Source organism: Ips typographus, linkage group LG5 (assembly GCF_016097725.1).
Source record: "Ips typographus isolate SLU linkage group LG5, UJ_Ityp_2.0, whole genome shotgun sequence".
NCBI classification, from domain to species: Eukaryota; Metazoa; Arthropoda; class Insecta; order Coleoptera; family Curculionidae; genus Ips; species Ips typographus.
The window spans coordinates 7989838-8004524 of NC_138426.1; the positions used below are offsets into that span (position 1 = coordinate 7989838).

General features: G+C 37.7%; 5 protein-coding genes and 1 long non-coding RNA gene across 8 annotated transcripts in view; 3 read left to right on the forward strand and 3 right to left on the reverse strand.

Moving 5' to 3' along the window:
• LOC145729618 (zwei Ig domain protein zig-8-like) overlaps nucleotides 1-5978 on the reverse strand; it is a 76421-nt gene extending 70443 nt beyond the window's left edge. The window contains exon 1 of the mRNA XM_081980456.1: nucleotides 5669-5978. Within this exon, the coding sequence (XP_081836582.1) occupies nucleotides 5669-5729 (61 nt within the window). The 5' untranslated portion in view covers nucleotides 5730-5978. The remainder of the gene's footprint in view (nucleotides 1-5668) is intronic.
• A 1862-nt stretch (nucleotides 5979-7840) lies between these two features.
• Nucleotides 7841-9145, forward strand: LOC145729620 (uncharacterized). 2 transcript variants are annotated; one of them, XM_081980460.1, is made up of 5 exons: nucleotides 7841-7988; nucleotides 8102-8527; nucleotides 8577-8660; nucleotides 8719-8871; nucleotides 8927-9145. In XM_081980460.1, the coding sequence occupies exons 2-5, from the start codon at nucleotides 8317-8319 to the stop codon at nucleotides 9088-9090; spliced, it is 612 nt and encodes a 203-aa protein (XP_081836586.1). In that variant the 5' UTR covers nucleotides 7841-7988; nucleotides 8102-8316; the 3' UTR covers nucleotides 9091-9145. The 2 variants fall into 2 exon arrangements, with proteins under 2 accessions (XP_081836586.1, XP_081836584.1); XM_081980458.1 differs by having other exon boundaries at nucleotides 7843-8527.
• A 1154-nt stretch (nucleotides 9146-10299) lies between these two features.
• On the forward strand, nucleotides 10300-11202 carry TfIIA-S (general transcription factor IIA subunit 2). Of its 2 annotated transcripts, none has more exons than XM_081980464.1 (3): nucleotides 10300-10559; nucleotides 10619-10878; nucleotides 11011-11202. In XM_081980464.1, exons 1-2 carry the CDS (start codon nucleotides 10488-10490, stop codon nucleotides 10865-10867), a joined length of 321 nt encoding a protein of 106 aa, XP_081836590.1. In that variant the 5' UTR covers nucleotides 10300-10487; the 3' UTR covers nucleotides 10868-10878; nucleotides 11011-11202. The 2 variants fall into 2 exon arrangements, with proteins under 2 accessions (XP_081836590.1, XP_081836589.1); XM_081980463.1 differs by having other exon boundaries at nucleotides 10315-10559; nucleotides 10619-10853.
• Nucleotides 11203-11353: 151 nt separating this feature from the next.
• Nucleotides 11354-13182, reverse strand: Atg6 (Beclin-1-like Atg6). The gene is made up of 6 exons (XM_081980452.1): nucleotides 12951-13182; nucleotides 12737-12897; nucleotides 12539-12690; nucleotides 12241-12486; nucleotides 11685-12188; nucleotides 11354-11632 (listed from the first exon to the last, which is right to left on the reverse strand). The coding sequence occupies exons 1-6, from the start codon at nucleotides 13060-13062 to the stop codon at nucleotides 11497-11499; spliced, it is 1311 nt and encodes a 436-aa protein (XP_081836578.1). The 5' UTR covers nucleotides 13063-13182; the 3' UTR covers nucleotides 11354-11496.
• Nucleotides 13183-13223: 41 nt separating this feature from the next.
• On the forward strand, nucleotides 13224-13845 carry LOC145729625 (uncharacterized). The gene is made up of 3 exons (XR_014178419.1): nucleotides 13224-13359; nucleotides 13566-13593; nucleotides 13774-13845. It is a non-coding gene; the product is annotated as an uncharacterized LOC145729625 (long non-coding RNA).
• On the reverse strand, nucleotides 13837-14658 carry ND-B14.7 (NADH dehydrogenase (ubiquinone) B14.7 subunit). Its single transcript, XM_081980461.1, has 4 exons — nucleotides 14458-14658; nucleotides 14248-14404; nucleotides 14058-14200; nucleotides 13837-14001 (listed from the first exon to the last, which is right to left on the reverse strand). Exons 1-4 carry the CDS (start codon nucleotides 14581-14583, stop codon nucleotides 13909-13911), a joined length of 519 nt encoding a protein of 172 aa, XP_081836587.1. The 5' UTR covers nucleotides 14584-14658; the 3' UTR covers nucleotides 13837-13908.
• Nucleotides 14659-14687: the final 29 nt, after the last annotated feature.

Sequence of the window (14687 nt, forward strand, 5' to 3'; positions counted from 1 at the left end):
GCAAAATTTATAGAAAATGCAATTTAAAAATTTAAGATGGCAGTTACGGCCTCTGGTGGTCATTTTTAGAACTCGAAAATATTTTCCACCGATTCTTCATGGCCGATTTACCTAAAAAAATTTTTACCCCAAAATCATACGACGAACGGTTCCCGAGATATGGTCGAGGAACAGTCTTATTGGGTCACCCGGTACATTTCAACCTTACTAAGAGGATAAAATGTACAAGCATGTATCTTGGAAACGGTTATAGTTAGACAGGTGGTTTTTTTCGCTAAATGACTGCTTATTTCAAGCACTTTAATGTAACAAACAAAAAAATATTACATCTCAAGGACGGGAATCAAATTTTTCCTGAGCCTGATGGGCAAAAAACAATACACCTGCACAACAAAATTACAAAACTAACTAAGAGGAATTCGTTACGGTCGAGGGCGGGAAAAACGAGGAATTTTAATTGCCCCGCAGGATTTGCATACCCAGGGGCGAGGGTTTAAAAATTTCAAACTCCCCTTCCCCCCCCTCACCGTTCAATTCCAGGACCGGGCTAACCGCAAACCTAAAATATTATTCATTAGGTCTGGCTAAAAGCCGCGAAGGGCCCCGGAAATTTATACCTGCCGCAAAGGGTAAGACTATTATTTGAAGGGGACAGCTGGTGCAAATTGTTTCTTGACGTTTAGGTTCACTTTTATCGGGTTTGTTAACTTGCAGTTAGTCGTATTGGAGCCCTAATGTTTCCTCCCTTATTAGGTTAATTGACTGGCTTAATTAAAAACTTGAAGAGGGTGAAAAATTAACACTAAACTGGTGCGCTTAAACCCTTGTCAGGTCCTTATATGACGGTTTCGAGAGCAACAAGCCCTTTAAATGCCAACACGCTCCCTTAACGACCCTATCATTTGATAGTGTTTAGTTTAAGGTGGCTTTAATTGAAGATGGTTAGTCAAAGGTTCACCAGACTATTTATGAGGTCGAAATGGCTTCAAAAAGGGTACATTTTTACTCTAGAGACTTCAAAAGTTTACTTTACCCACAAAAATAACTTTGGCTCTGTTCTTTATTTCAATATTTACGCAACTGGCTTCAAAAATGTCGATTTTTTTACGTCATAGGCTTTAAAAGTGATTTTACTTTACCAAAACACAATTTTCACTTGCACTGAACAGAAACCAGTTCTTACTGCACGAATTTTATGAGGTTCGAGTGACTTCAAGAGAGGTAATTTTTATTCGAGAGGCTTCAAAAATTTACTTCGACACAACCAACTTTTACTATAACGGCTTCAAAAAATCGTAACTTTTACTCTATTCTTCAAAAATATTTAATATCTCCATCACTGACTGCAAAAATGGCTTTAAGAGTGGCTCTAGAAACTGCAAAAAATTTTTGTAATTTTTTAAAAAAAGTGATTTTTTTTACGTCCGTGGCTTCAAGAAGGATACTTTGCTTCAAATAAGTAAAAACCACTTTTCTAATTTACGCCGAAACTGATTTTTACGCAATTGACTGAATTTTTACGTTATGCGCTTCAAGATTAACTTGAGTGTTTATAAAAGTCAATTTTTTACTCTAATGCAGCAATCACTGTCTTCAAGTGTTGAGTTTGAATTTCAATCATATACATTTGGTCACGTGACGCTACAAATTTAAATTTGAAAACCGCCACGTGACCAGAAATAAAATAGTCACGTAACCCTAAAAAATTAAATTTCAATTTCAACCCTCACGTGACTAGAAAATTAATGCCCAAATTTGAAAACGATCACGTGACTCCGAAAAATCACTGTCAGTTTGAAAACCGTCCCTGGACCAAAAAATGCATGGTCATCTGAGCAGAAATAGAATAGTCACGTGACACTGAAAATTCACGTTTTGATTTGAAATTGGTCACGTGGCTCTAAAATTGCAAATTCTAATTAGAAAATGGTCACGTTACAAATTTAAATTTTAAGTTGAAAATGGTCACGTGCCAGTAAGTGAGTAGTCATGTGACACTGAAAACTTAAATTTGAAACTGGTCACATAACTCTAAAAATGCAAATTTTATTTCAAAAACGGTCACGTGACATTACAAATTTAAATAACCGCCACGTGACCAGAAATAAAATAGTCACGTGACCCTGAAAAATTAAATTTCAATTTCAACCATCACGTGACCAGAAATTAATGCGCAAATTTGAAAACGATCACGTGACTGTAAAATCGAAGTCGGAAGAAAAAAAAGTCGCGTGACACTGAAAAATTAAGTTTGAATTTGAAACTGGTCACGTGACTCCGAAAAAATCACTGTCAGTTTGAAAACAGTCCCTGAACCAAAAAATCCATGGTCATCTGAGCAGAAACAGAATAGTCACGTGACTCTAAAATTGCAAATTCTAATTAGAAAATAATCAAGTTACAAATTTAAATTTTAAGTTGAAAACGGTAACGTGACGCTACAAATTTAAATAAACGCCACGTGACCAGAAATAAAATAGTCACGTGACCCTGAAAAATTAAATTTCAATTTCAACCCTCACGTGACCAGAAACTTAATGCCCAAATTTGAAAACGATCACGTGAATGTAAAATCGAAGTCGAAAAAAAAAAAGTCACGTGACTCCGAAAAATCAATTATCATCTGAGCAAAAATTGAATCACGTGACACTGAAAAATTAAATTTCAATTTCAACCCTCACGTGACCAGAAAATTAATGCGCAAATTTGAAAACGATCACGTGACTGTAAAATCGAAAGAAAAAAAGTCGCGTGACACTGAAAAATTAAGTTTGAATTCGAAACTGGTCACGTGACTTCGAAAAATCCCTGTCAGGTTGAAAACAGTCACTGGACCAAAAAATCCATGGTTATCTCAGCAGAAATAAAATAGTCACGTGACAATGAAAAATCACGTTTTGATTTGAAATTGGTCACGTGACTCTAAAATTACAAATTCTAATTTGAAAATAATCAAGTTAAAAATTTAAATTTTAAGTTGAAAACGGTCACGTGACCAGTAGTAGAATAGTCATGTGACACTGAAAGGTTAAGTTTGAAACTGGTTCAGACCAGAAAATTAATGCGCAAATTTGAAAACGATGGCGCGTTTGTAAAACTTAAATTTAAATTTCAAAATGGTCAAAGAAAATCACACTCTCACACTGTCCAATGTAAACGAATTACAAATCGCATTAACTTGCCATAAACCAGTGAAGAAACTCGAAAAAAATTAAAAAATGTGGATGGTTTGTTTGTCCTCCGGACGCCATTAGCGCTCGACAAGAAGCGCCACAGTGTTAAGTGACAATTGACGTTAGTCAACTGTCAAAACTGTACTGTCGTTTAATCAAGATCGCGTCGCCATTAAACCGCTTTATCCAAATTTTAAAGCTGTCGTGTGATTTTCCTCTGTTAAAGCCTTACATAAGGTGTTTTTAAGGTAATTCATAAATTGCAATATCTCCAAAACGTGTTTGGTCTGTTTTATAGTATTTTCTAGGCTCTTTTACAAAAAGTAAACGTTTTTTTTTAATTATACAGGGTGTTGGTCAAACTTTTTTCATTTCTTCTTTTCTTCACATTTTCTGTCAATTGTCATTTATTTCTGTCAAATCCGATTCCCGAGAGAATAGGAGTGAAGGGTAAAGAGGGCGCTCGTTTATATTAATTCAGTCTTGAACTAGTCTGGGAATAATTTAAAATTCATTCTGTAGTAGCCACGAACAGGACAGACGCCCTTTTCGGCGCTAAGCCCGAAAACCGTCCGAAACTTTTAATTGAAACTTTCGCAATTAAGCTTAAAATTTGCCGCGAATTATTTCGATGCACTCTACAGGGCTTAACGGTCCTTTTTTCCGTCCCTTTCCGCACTTTGTCTCTATTCTATCGTGATTTTCCTTTGCATTTGCTAATTAGTTGGACCGCACAAACATATACATAATCAAGTTGAACAGTTTCTAGAAGTTTTTAATGGAGGACCTACTAGGTGACGTAACCAAAACCATACATTTATCATTAACTGTCAGTTGTCACTCTTTGTAGATCGCTAATGGCGTCTGGAGGACAAACAAACCGTCAACCGATTTGTTGAAGACACTTGTTCGGTAAATAACAATTTCCACTCTAAACATTCTGAAATAATGAAAATTTACTCTTCTCTGGGGAATAAATATCCCGAAGGAACGGGTGAATTGCACCCGATGTGACGTATCGAAAATCAGATTAGTAATTGCAGGTTATTTGTAACAATCGATTCGCGCATTTGTCTCGATGAATTATTAGATCGGATCCGGCAACGGAGGGAATTAATTTTCGTTTAATTAATGGGTTGTCATTAGTCGTCACGACGGAAAACTGAGCAAATAAGTGTACTACTACACTAATCGAGTGTGCGGCGCCCTTTCGCCCTAAAATCCGCATATACTGTTTACTCCACACTAATTAAGTACGCGGAGCCCTTGATGTCTTATGTAGCGGTGTAGTCTAATCCTACAACAATTTACTTCAAGTAATTTGATCCTAAAATGGCGGCCATATTTGACTAGATGTTAAGCCTTTTTTGTTAATGGCTCCTGGAGGGCAAACAAACCATCAACCGTTTTCACGATAATTCAGTTTCTTCGTTTAAATTTAGATTGTTTATTATGGCATGTCATTGTGATTTGTAAGTAGTTTTCAGTTAAAATTTACTTTGTTAATGATCATGTGAACTTGTAGAGCGTTAATGGCGCCTGGAGGACAAACAAATCATCAACCGTTTTCACGATAATTCAGTTTCTTCGTTTAAATTTAGATTGTTTATTATGGCATGTCATTGTGATTCGTAAGTAGTTTTCAGTTAAAATTTACTTTGTTAATGGTCATGTGAACTTGTAGAGCGTTAATGGCGCCTGGAGGACAAACAATCCGCTGTTTTTTATACTTTTTGAGTTACTTCACTTAAAGGTTGGTTACGACCGGTCAATGTGATTTGTAATGGATCTAGTAATTTTTAGTTAAAATTGACTTTGTTCCTTGTAGATCGTTAATGGCGCCTGGAGGACAAACAAAACTTTTTCACACAAATTCTCAGTTACTTAAACGTTGCACGTCCGACCGGTTAAAGCTTGATTGACACGTTAATACCGTGAAGGAGACAACATGTTCGGGCTTGTATAATTAAACAAATGCAGTTCAGAGACTGGTCTCCGATTGATGAGAATTTAATGAGCTAATGTGCTGCTATCTGGTTTAGGTGTTTGATGTACATGTCGTCCTTCGGGCATTTCCCTAACGAGGCGATTCGCCGAGCCCTAATATGTAATGCGTTAGGAATATTAAGGAAAGTTAGTGTAGGGCAAATATGTGCCATATTATGAGTGACGGAAGGGCCGAGAAACTTTGTTCGTTTGTCTGATATTAACCAGGATTACAGTAGTTTGCATTTTAAGAATATGCCCTAATTAGAAAAAAATCACCTATACAAAAGATCAAATAAACTTGCAATGACGTCAGAAATTTCCTAGAGTTTGTACCGACGGAAACCACGACCATTATTTAATTTGACATTTTCAAGTGCTTATTTCATTTAATTTAAGGTTCTTTGGTATGAATTGTTGTGCATTGGAATCTTTTTGGAAAATTGACAAAAAAATACATTTTTCCAACTTTTGAAAGATCTAAAGGGGAGTCAAAGTAAAGGACTCACCGGTGGAAGCAAACATGGACAGTACCACCACCCTAACCAGAAATAAGTCCGGAAGGACCATTTTCACCACCACAAAATAAGATGCACTTTCACGCACACCAGTAATCTACCACATTACGCACGGTGGTAAAGAGAACTAACGCGCGCGAAACTCGACCATACCCGTCGCATTTTACGTGTGAATTTTGAAATTTGGGAACACAGCCGCGACGTTTCCCGTCCAAATTCCCGGCACGCACTGGGATAGACCGACGGGACACGCGTCCATTGCGCAAGCGCCCCCATACGGCGGCGCCCGCCACTTTGGATGATTTTCTCGTCTCGATCTGTTCGTTTTTTCGGCGGAGGAAAAGTGTCACGAGTGATCAAAACAAAAGAAGAAAACCGACTAGAAATGAGCACTTTACAAGAGCTGTGCCGCTATTGACAGTCGCATTCGTTTTACGCTCCATGGAGCGAACAGAGCAAATGTGACGTAATGATGACGTAATTTGATAGTTGGTTAAGTCGGCATGTGCAGCATTTACGTAAATCACAAACTGTCCACATGATGGTTTTTTGTAAATTAAATTCGAATTTGGTCACGTGACTTTGAAAATTCAATTTAAGTCCTCTTACGTGACCAAAATGATGCTAACAATCTAACTTTCAATTATTTGAAAAGGGTCACATGACCAAAAATGCAATGTTTAAATTTGAAAAACTCTGACGTAACTGAAGTTTAAATGGTCACGTGACCAGATGTAGCACCATCACGTGAGTGTTTCCCTTCGAGAAAAATCGATTTAAATCGATAAAACGATTTAGTGACGCTATCAGAAGGACAACAATCACCAGGACACTAAAAATCCAAATTTCAATTTAAAAACCATCACGTGACCAAAAAATCATGTCCCAATTTGAATACGATCTCGTGAATGTAAAAATGATGTTAAATTTGAAAGTGGTGACCTGACAAGAAGTATAATAGTCACGTGACGCTAGAAATTTAACTTTGAAATTTGAAAACAATCACGTGATCACAAAATATATGTCTAAATTCTAAAACGATCACGTGACTATAAAATCGAAGTTAGTATAGTAATTAAGTTCATATACTATTCGATCATATGCAAGCCAATCATATACATTGGGTCACGTGACCAGAAAAACCAAAGTTTTAATATGAAACTGATCACGTGATTTTAAAAATCAATTTTAGTTTAAAAATGGCCACGCGATCAAAAAATAAATATCAAATTTTGAATACGCTCACTGCTCACATGACTGAATATCAATGTTAAATTATAAAATGGTCACGTGACTCCGAAAAATCACTTCAGTTTGAAAATAAACACGAAATTGGAAGAAAAACGGTCACGTGGCCAAAAAATTCATTTGAAAACGCTCACATGACTGAATATCGATGTCAAATTTAAAAAGGGTCACGTGGTCAGAAAAATGTCACGTGACACTAAAAAATTAAGTTTAAATTAGAAAATGGTCACCTGACTTTGCAAATCAATGGCTATCTGACCAGAATCGTTCATCTATTTAACGCTGAAAGTTGTTCCAGGATCGTACTAAATATTTTCCGAAAAAATCCCTGTTTTTTGGTTATTATTAAAAAATCCACAAGAAAGTTGTGAAAGTCTGGACTGACATGACAAGAAACTCAATTTAGGTTAGCTTAGGTTAGAAATTTATGTGACTTTCCAGGACCGTAATGCAAATTTTCTAGAAAAAATCCTAAACACAGCTAAGACAGTAATAATAGGCAAAACAGTGGAAGAAATGGCATTAAGTGACCTGAACAGAAGTTTTGGGAGATCGTTTCGCCATTTTAAGGGTTAAGTCAGTAAATTGAACCTGAATTCTAGGATCGAAGGGAATATTTTCTTTAAAAAATATCTATTTTAGTTAAAATGAGGCTTTTTTGTTGTCACAGTTAAATAAATTTGAAAATTACGAGCTGAAAACTTTATTGAAATATGCTGATAGTGACGCATTTATCAACTTACTACTAGTTACTGCAGATTCCATTAAGAAAGTTAATTTAAATAATGGAGACGCATCGCACCAAAAGGAACCTGCTATCTGAACGCGTCCTACTTGTTCCTAACACGAGATACAAGAAACGCTTTAAGAATATCAAAATACGACCAACGGTACTACCGCCAATTGTAGGTTAACCATGCAAGAATGCGCTTGAACCATCCGGCACCAGAATAGTGAAAACGTCTGTGTGTGTGTGCTTATGGTACTTTCTGGGTGATATGAGTTTTTAGTGCAAAAATAGAACAACTACACACAAGTGACCAGAAACAAAAAAAAAAAGAAAGTCAGTTATCGTGTCCATTAAAACGTTCATTAAACAAAATTAAAGAAAATAGACACAAGATCCAGGTCAATTGATCCAACCATCACTTCTCTAAATTAAACTTTTATTTTCAGCACTTCTTCAGTCTGCAACAATCGCGCAACCAAGACAGTTCACTCTTTCTTTCTTCAAAGGTCAAAAGATATTCAGGTCGAGTAAAAGTGACTTACAAAAGTAGATTGCACTAGCTTTGGCACATACTGATGGGCTTTCTCTAATTCGGAATGACCGGCACGCGGGCCTTCTTACCAATTTAAGGAACCACCAAAATGTTGTCAGTGTCAATAAGATGAATCAACTACTGGTAATCCTTCTTGGTGTGATTGTGGCTGTTGAACTGGTTCACGCTAGTGAAGAAGCCACCAATACCACTGATGTAGTTATTAGTTTGAAGGAAATTAACGAAATGGGGTTTAAAGAGTTTTTGGGGGCGCAACTCAACCGGTTTTGGGACTATTTAGTGCATGGCAGCAAGGAGGAGCCCGAAAGCACTTTTATAGGTCAGTACTCATATTAAAAACCATTCAAGTATAACCCATCTAATTCAAGGGAGGTGTTTTGGTGTTGGCAAAAAAATCAAACAAATGCTTCCAATGCTGATGTTTGGTGGAGGAGTAATGATGACTAAACTTGGTAAGTGCCCGCATAAACACCACATATTAACTACAACACTATACTAAACCAATTGCAGCTTTTCTGACACTATTTTCACTCAAAACGATGGGGTTAGTGGGTCTGTTACTTCTACTGAATGTGGGCAGTATAGCCGCCAAACTAGGGGCTGTCCTGGCCAGTAAAAAAGAGGACCAACAGCCCCTACATGTACACGTACAACCATGGAAAAGTAAGTTGCCTAATAACCTGACTGAACTCTCTATGATAAATGAGGTAATTTATAGATGACGAACATGTCTACTCTAGTCATTTGAAAGGGCCCCCCTATGGATGGGATGACCGAAGTGACTCATTAGACATTCAAAGCCATGAACTGTACAATTTATATGAAAAACTTAAATACGAGCAAAATGTGAGAAAGTACCTGGCTTCAAACAGTCGCATTTAGTTACCTTAGCCTTAAGTTTAATTTATTTGTAGAGGTTAAAGTTAAATAGTACTTACATTAGGTTTTTCATTGCACATCCCTGCTTGCTCTGCCCTGTCTTGCTGTGCTAATTTTGGCTGATTCACCAACAATTTGGGGCCACTACAAGAAACAAGTAAAAAGAATGTTTCATGCATTGTGGTTACTTTTACCAGTTGCGTGCAGCATATTGGTGGGATGAAACAATAGGGCCCCATTGGATTTCGAATACAGTAAACCACTTTTTTTCAACACAAATCTGCAAAAACAGGAAAAAACTAAAAAGATGATAACAACTTTGAATTTGAAATTAGCCAGCGCCACCGCCGGCGTCAGTGACCGTTTCCAGAACTACAACTTACCGGTCACGTGATTATCACATGATAACAATTTGGTTTGCTAATGGACGGGCATGTGATCACTTGGGGAGGTCACAGTGCCCCAAACTACCACAGCAATTACTAGACTAAAAAAAGCGCATAACTGGTTTTTGAGACTATTGGAATCGAGAATAAGCTTACCTAGATTGCTGGAAAGGTTTTTCATCAAAATCGAACAGGAATTTCATATCTTACGCCAACAAGAATTGAGGTTAGGTTAATGGTCAAATTTTTCAAGTTGTTTCCGGGTTAAAAACAGCGAGTATACAGGATTTCTAGTTAGCTGCGCTTGCAATGCGGTATCTTCGATCTGTTGTAGGGCTGGAAAACGCTAAAAAACAAGTAAAAACCACAATTTTTCCGTAATTAAATACGAACCGTTTGATAGCCGCCATTATTAATTTCTTTGTCGCGGGTACAGTGTTGCCACATCTGTCTTAACTCGATTTTTCCAGTCAAAATAAAAAAAGCCCCACTTTTCTTCTGTTTTTGTAACAGGTGTCCTTATTTCCCCACATAAAATCAAACTTTCCCAAAAAAAGTGGTTTTTGCAGTTAGTCCCCCACGAGAAATCCTCCGGAAAAAATGTCCCAAAGAACAAGTCTCCTGATCTGGCAACCCTGCGCGCACCTAACCTAACCAAACTAAACAAATGTTTACAGTGTTGCCACTCTCCTAACAAGATTTCTGTATTTATGTTTAAGCTTTTTGCTAATTTCTAACACAATTTCACTTTTTTTGCAATAGTGCTGATAGTAATAATTAATCAGTAATTAAAAAAACACTTTCTAACCATGAATTTTACCGAAAAAAACAGAAATATGACAATTTGACTTTTGTTCTGACACTTGACAGACAATTACAGTCTCAAAGTTTTTCCACCACTTTATCACTTCATTCGTGTTCCCTTCACTGTTTTCAGGTTTATTGTTTTTCTAGCATTCTTAAGGTTTTCTCCGTTTAACTGGCTCTAACCTTAGGGGCCCCCCTAACTTAAACATGTCCTATCAACTGTACAGAAACACAACATTAGGACACACGCTCCAAGAAAGCTTGGACGAACTCCTCCAGGTAAGTCCTAACAGAAGCTGAGAGCCCCCTTTTCCTAACAAGAGATAAATCAATTTTAGTATGGCCAAATCACACCTCAACTTGCCTGTAAAGTGCTGTTGCAATTCGACAAATCCATCAACCAAACCCTGGCCACCCGAGTCAAGTCCAGGCTCACTTTTAAAGCGGGCAAACTAAACACATACAGATTTTGCGACAATGTATGGACGTTCATGTTAAACGACGTGGAGTTTAGGGAGGTGCAGGAAATTACCAAAATCGAAAAAGTCAAGATTGTGGCCTGTGATGGAAAAAGTACTGATAATTAGCTAATTTTTGGGTCGGTGGCTTTTTTCTATGCTTGCTTCCTTCACACTGCTTGTTTTCTGCTATTTGGTGCTGAATATGCTTTTTCCTGTTTTTTTTTTACAAATTGACTGAGTTTTATAGTCTTTTTTTTGTGAAATTTTAGATGTGGGTGAAGAGGGTTCCTCCAAGAAGTAATACCTTAACCTTCAAGGTTTCAGTGTACATATAATAAGCTAAGTTAGTTATATAGTGTTTTTGTCTTGTTTGTAAGTGGAATGAGATTAGTTTTTTAAAGTTTTAGCAGTACAATCTTAGTTTAGTGTAAAGAAAACAACAATAAATGGATTTATGAGGAGTAACATTTTTGATTTAGTGGAGTTACTTACTTAGGTCACATTGGTCAAGGAAAACCTGAAATCAGCTTTTTCTTGACTAATCACAAACTAAGAATAGTGCTATTGGTTAAGCTCAAGTGTTCACACAATTTGGTACATTTAAAGACAATAAACTCTCAACTAACATATAATATTAATAATAATTAGGTAAATTTATTGGTTAAGAGGTACAATATTCAGTCTGATTTTTTTCCAAGGTTAACCAAAAAAATCAAAGCGTTTTGAAGCTTACAAATCTAAAAATGTCAAAGTGACTAATGATGAGTGGAGGTAGGAATTTCTTCCCCATTACTGTCAAATTGACTGGCCACCCAAGCTAGGCCCCATTTCAAATTGGTTAGCATGTATTTCAGAGCCTTAGTCCACTGCTCTTTTGAGATGATCACAGCCCTACAAAATTAAAATAACAATTTTCTGTAAATCGCGCAGTGTTCCTCTAAACCTTAAAGTGTAAGGGACATTATCAGAATCCACAATTTTCCCGTTACAAATTGGATAGGGAAACTTGAAAACTTTGTTGTTTTTCTCCAGTTCCTCCACTTTTTCTGTAAACTGTTGCATACAGTCCAAGAAAGCCATCATTCCCACATCAAACTTGGTGTCCCACAGGAATTTTGAGCCACCATAGCCGTACAAGGGGATTTTCTTGTTTTCACCGTGTTCCCCAATGTCTTCGATGTATGAGTGGTTGCCGTAGGGTACCGGTCGGTAACGTTCAAAGTTTAAATTGATTTTTCGCGCCAAAGCGCAAAACAACAAAGTAGTCTGTCCCCAGGCTGTGTTGATTTCCGACCAAGCCACCGGCACTGCCGGTAACGTACCCAAACGGAAATTGTTAATAGTGCCAAAATGGCCTTTGTGCCAAATGTGAAAAGTCGCATTAAACACGTTAGTTCGCCTCAGTTTGTCCAGATGGCTCTCTGCTGCTGACAGTTGACATTTTAAGCTGCAAGTCAAGTGGGTTATTACCAGCACAGGCAACATTGTCCTAGTAGTACCTGCGACCTTGATCTTCAGCTTCCAGCCACTCTCTTTTCAACCTGACGTACTCCTTCCAGTAAATGTCTTCTTCTTGAGTAATCTTCTTGGCCAACTCCTCCTGTTCAGTTATGGTGTGCATGGTAACTTCCTCCTGCTCATTCAGAGCCTCAAGTTCAGCCAATAATCTCACTTCCTCTTCAGACAGAGCTTTCAACTCTTTTTCCAGTTCGGAAAGTTTTGGTTCATCCTGATCCTTTTGGAGGCTGCAATCAAGACTATAACACTAACTCCTCAAATAAAAAATTACTGAATTACTCTTTGTAATAGTCACAATAGTCATTGTAATCTTTTTTGGTGGCTTCCAGTTGCTGTTCTAAAATTTCAATTAAGTAGTCTGAACACTCTTCACACAGGGGATGGTCTATGTCTGATGTCCCAGAAAGGTAGTCGAAAAGCTTAGCTTGAACCTACACTCAAGTTAACAATGGCAGTTAACAGGACAGTGAAACTCACCCTAAAAGTTTCACTCAACAAATCCACTTCGTTTTTATCAGAAATGAGCATAAATCCACTGGTGCCATTCCTGGAATCCGACAGTCGACAGGGAGGCACGTAGTGATCGAAACTGGTCGTCTGGGACTCCAAGTCCAAGTCGGTACTAGAATGTATGGGGACTGGGGGGGCAAAAATTGGCAATACTACAGGAAAAACCACAACAACAACTTACGATTCAGTTCCGCTGAAATATGTTCGCTGAACGAATGTAACGAATCGTCGAGTTTCAGGCTTTGCGAACATCTCTGGCACGTAAACGAAACGAAAACTTTATCCTCGGACATGTCTGATTAACGAAAAAAAAAAACAATCAAATCATTCTACATAGAAGTTTCTTGTGATTATGATGCTTTGTGCATTTATTTTGGTTGCCATATGCTTTACGTCATTTGTACAGTTTGGTTATGTCACCGAATTGACAGTTGAAGGTTGAATTTTGACAGGACAAGTCTGCCAAATGTCACTTTCAGCTTATTCAGCAGCGTGCTTTTCCGTTTGAACTTTGCTGTGCACCAGTTTACAAGCATTCACAGAGATGTGAAAACCAGCACGTGCAGTAATTCTGAACAGAACAGAAAAAGGTAAGTTACCGTTCTTAAATGCTTTAATTTAGGTTATGTTTGAAAGGCCCCCAGCCTCCACTGGCAACCATTTTGATGATGAAGCTTTTAGTCCGTGTTTCACCTGAATCTTTGTGATTACAGCCACTAAACTGACTCTTCCCTTAATTATCCACGTTTTCCTTGTTATTTCTGCTAAAATTGATTGTTTTCTTTTTTGTTTTCAGGTTTTGGTGTTACTGGAAACTTTCTTAGGTGAGTAGGTATCCATGTGGTTAATATTTGACACACACCCTGTAGTAGCAATGATGAGATTTTTGTCCGTGTTTCACCTGATTTAAGTGATTACAACCAACAAAACTGATTTTTTTTTTAATGTTCAAATATCAAATAAAATGTTACCCATAAAACTAATCTGAGCTTTTTCTTGTTTAGTTTCAGATATCACTGAGACCTGCAACCTCTTCTGGAACTAGTTGTATAATAAAAATAAAGTAATTCAACTGATTCTAGTTTTTTTTTGTATTTTTCCTCCTTAACAATAAGCTATAAATTATTTTTTTAAAAGAACTAACTGCTTGTAGGGCCAGTGGTCCAAGTTTGAGGCCTATCCTCATACAAAGAGTAGTTGGCCAAGCAATCTGACACATTTCCAATCCGGTGCTAAAAATCCATCCTACAGTAACCACAACACTTAATAAAACACTGCTCCCCCTTACCCTCACTGTGGTGGGAATGAGTTCATAACCCTTGAAACCCATTTCCTTCCTAATAACTGCGGCAATACCAAACAGTAAACCGACATTGAATCCCCACATACCACTTTTTTTAATCAGACCTGCACTGCTGCCAGCCAAAAAACCTGCAACCACTCTATGTGACATAAACCTAACAGTCTAGGTGTTTTACCTCCTGCCAGCCAGTTGAGATGATCATCTTTTTTTCGCAGACTGCCTAAAGCATTGGTGGCGAGTACAAAAGCACTAGCAACACCCACAATGGGTAGGCTGACAAAAGCAAACCTGACGGCGGTGTTGAGTACCCCTTTAGGACGACTGATCAGCATCTTTAAACCGAAGCCTCAAATAAAGGGTTTTTTTAGGTACAAACCCCACTTACGATGTCGCAGATTCCTAAGTAACCGGCAAGCGGTACGATCGGTTTAAGCACGTACGCCATCTTTTCGGCAACCTGTTCCCCATCTTTGGAGGCAAAATAGTCAAATTCTTTCGCTTGGGGGGCCATTTCTTTGCCTTAAAATGTCCAAGGGCCCCTTATGTAAGTTTGGTTGTTTTGACACGTCTGTCAAAAGTCAACCACTCACCCTGGTGTTTTTATTGGTCAAAATA

Bases quoted from the DNA above. Each gene is read 5' to 3' on its own strand.
- LOC145729620 (XM_081980460.1), top strand. From the start codon at position 8,317: ATGAATCAACTACTGGTAATCCTTCTTGGTGTGATTGTGGCTGTTGAA. The intron at 8,661-8,718 runs GTAAGTGCCCGC...AACCAATTGCAG, and splicing joins AGTAATGATGACTAAACTTG to CTTTTCTGACACTATTTTCA. The intron at 8,872-8,926 runs GTAAGTTGCCTA...GGTAATTTATAG, and splicing joins ACACGTACAACCATGGAAAA to ATGACGAACATGTCTACTCT.
- TfIIA-S (XM_081980463.1), top strand. From the start codon at position 10,488: ATGTCCTATCAACTGTACAGAAACACAACATTAGGACACACGCTCCAA. The intron at 10,560-10,618 runs GTAAGTCCTAAC...AATCAATTTTAG, and splicing joins GCTTGGACGAACTCCTCCAG to TATGGCCAAATCACACCTCA. The intron at 10,854-11,010 runs GTACTGATAATT...GTGAAATTTTAG, and splicing joins TGTGGCCTGTGATGGAAAAA to ATGTGGGTGAAGAGGGTTCC.
- Atg6 (XM_081980452.1), bottom strand. From the start codon at position 13,062: ATGTCCGAGGATAAAGTTTTCGTTTCGTTTACGTGCCAGAGATGTTCG. The intron at 12,691-12,736 runs GTGAGTTTCACT...ACTTGAGTGTAG, and splicing joins TGTTGAGTGAAACTTTTAGG to GTTCAAGCTAAGCTTTTCGA. The intron at 12,487-12,538 runs GTAATTCAGTAA...TCTTGATTGCAG, and splicing joins TATTGTGACTATTACAAAGA to CCTCCAAAAGGATCAGGATG.
- ND-B14.7 (XM_081980461.1), bottom strand. From the start codon at position 14,583: ATGGCCCCCCAAGCGAAAGAATTTGACTATTTTGCCTCCAAAGATGGG. The intron at 14,405-14,457 runs GTAAGTGGGGTT...TTCGGTTTAAAG, and splicing joins ACTTAGGAATCTGCGACATC to ATGCTGATCAGTCGTCCTAA. The intron at 14,002-14,057 runs GTAAGGGGGAGC...ATGGATTTTTAG, and splicing joins TCATTCCCACCACAGTGAGG to CACCGGATTGGAAATGTGTC.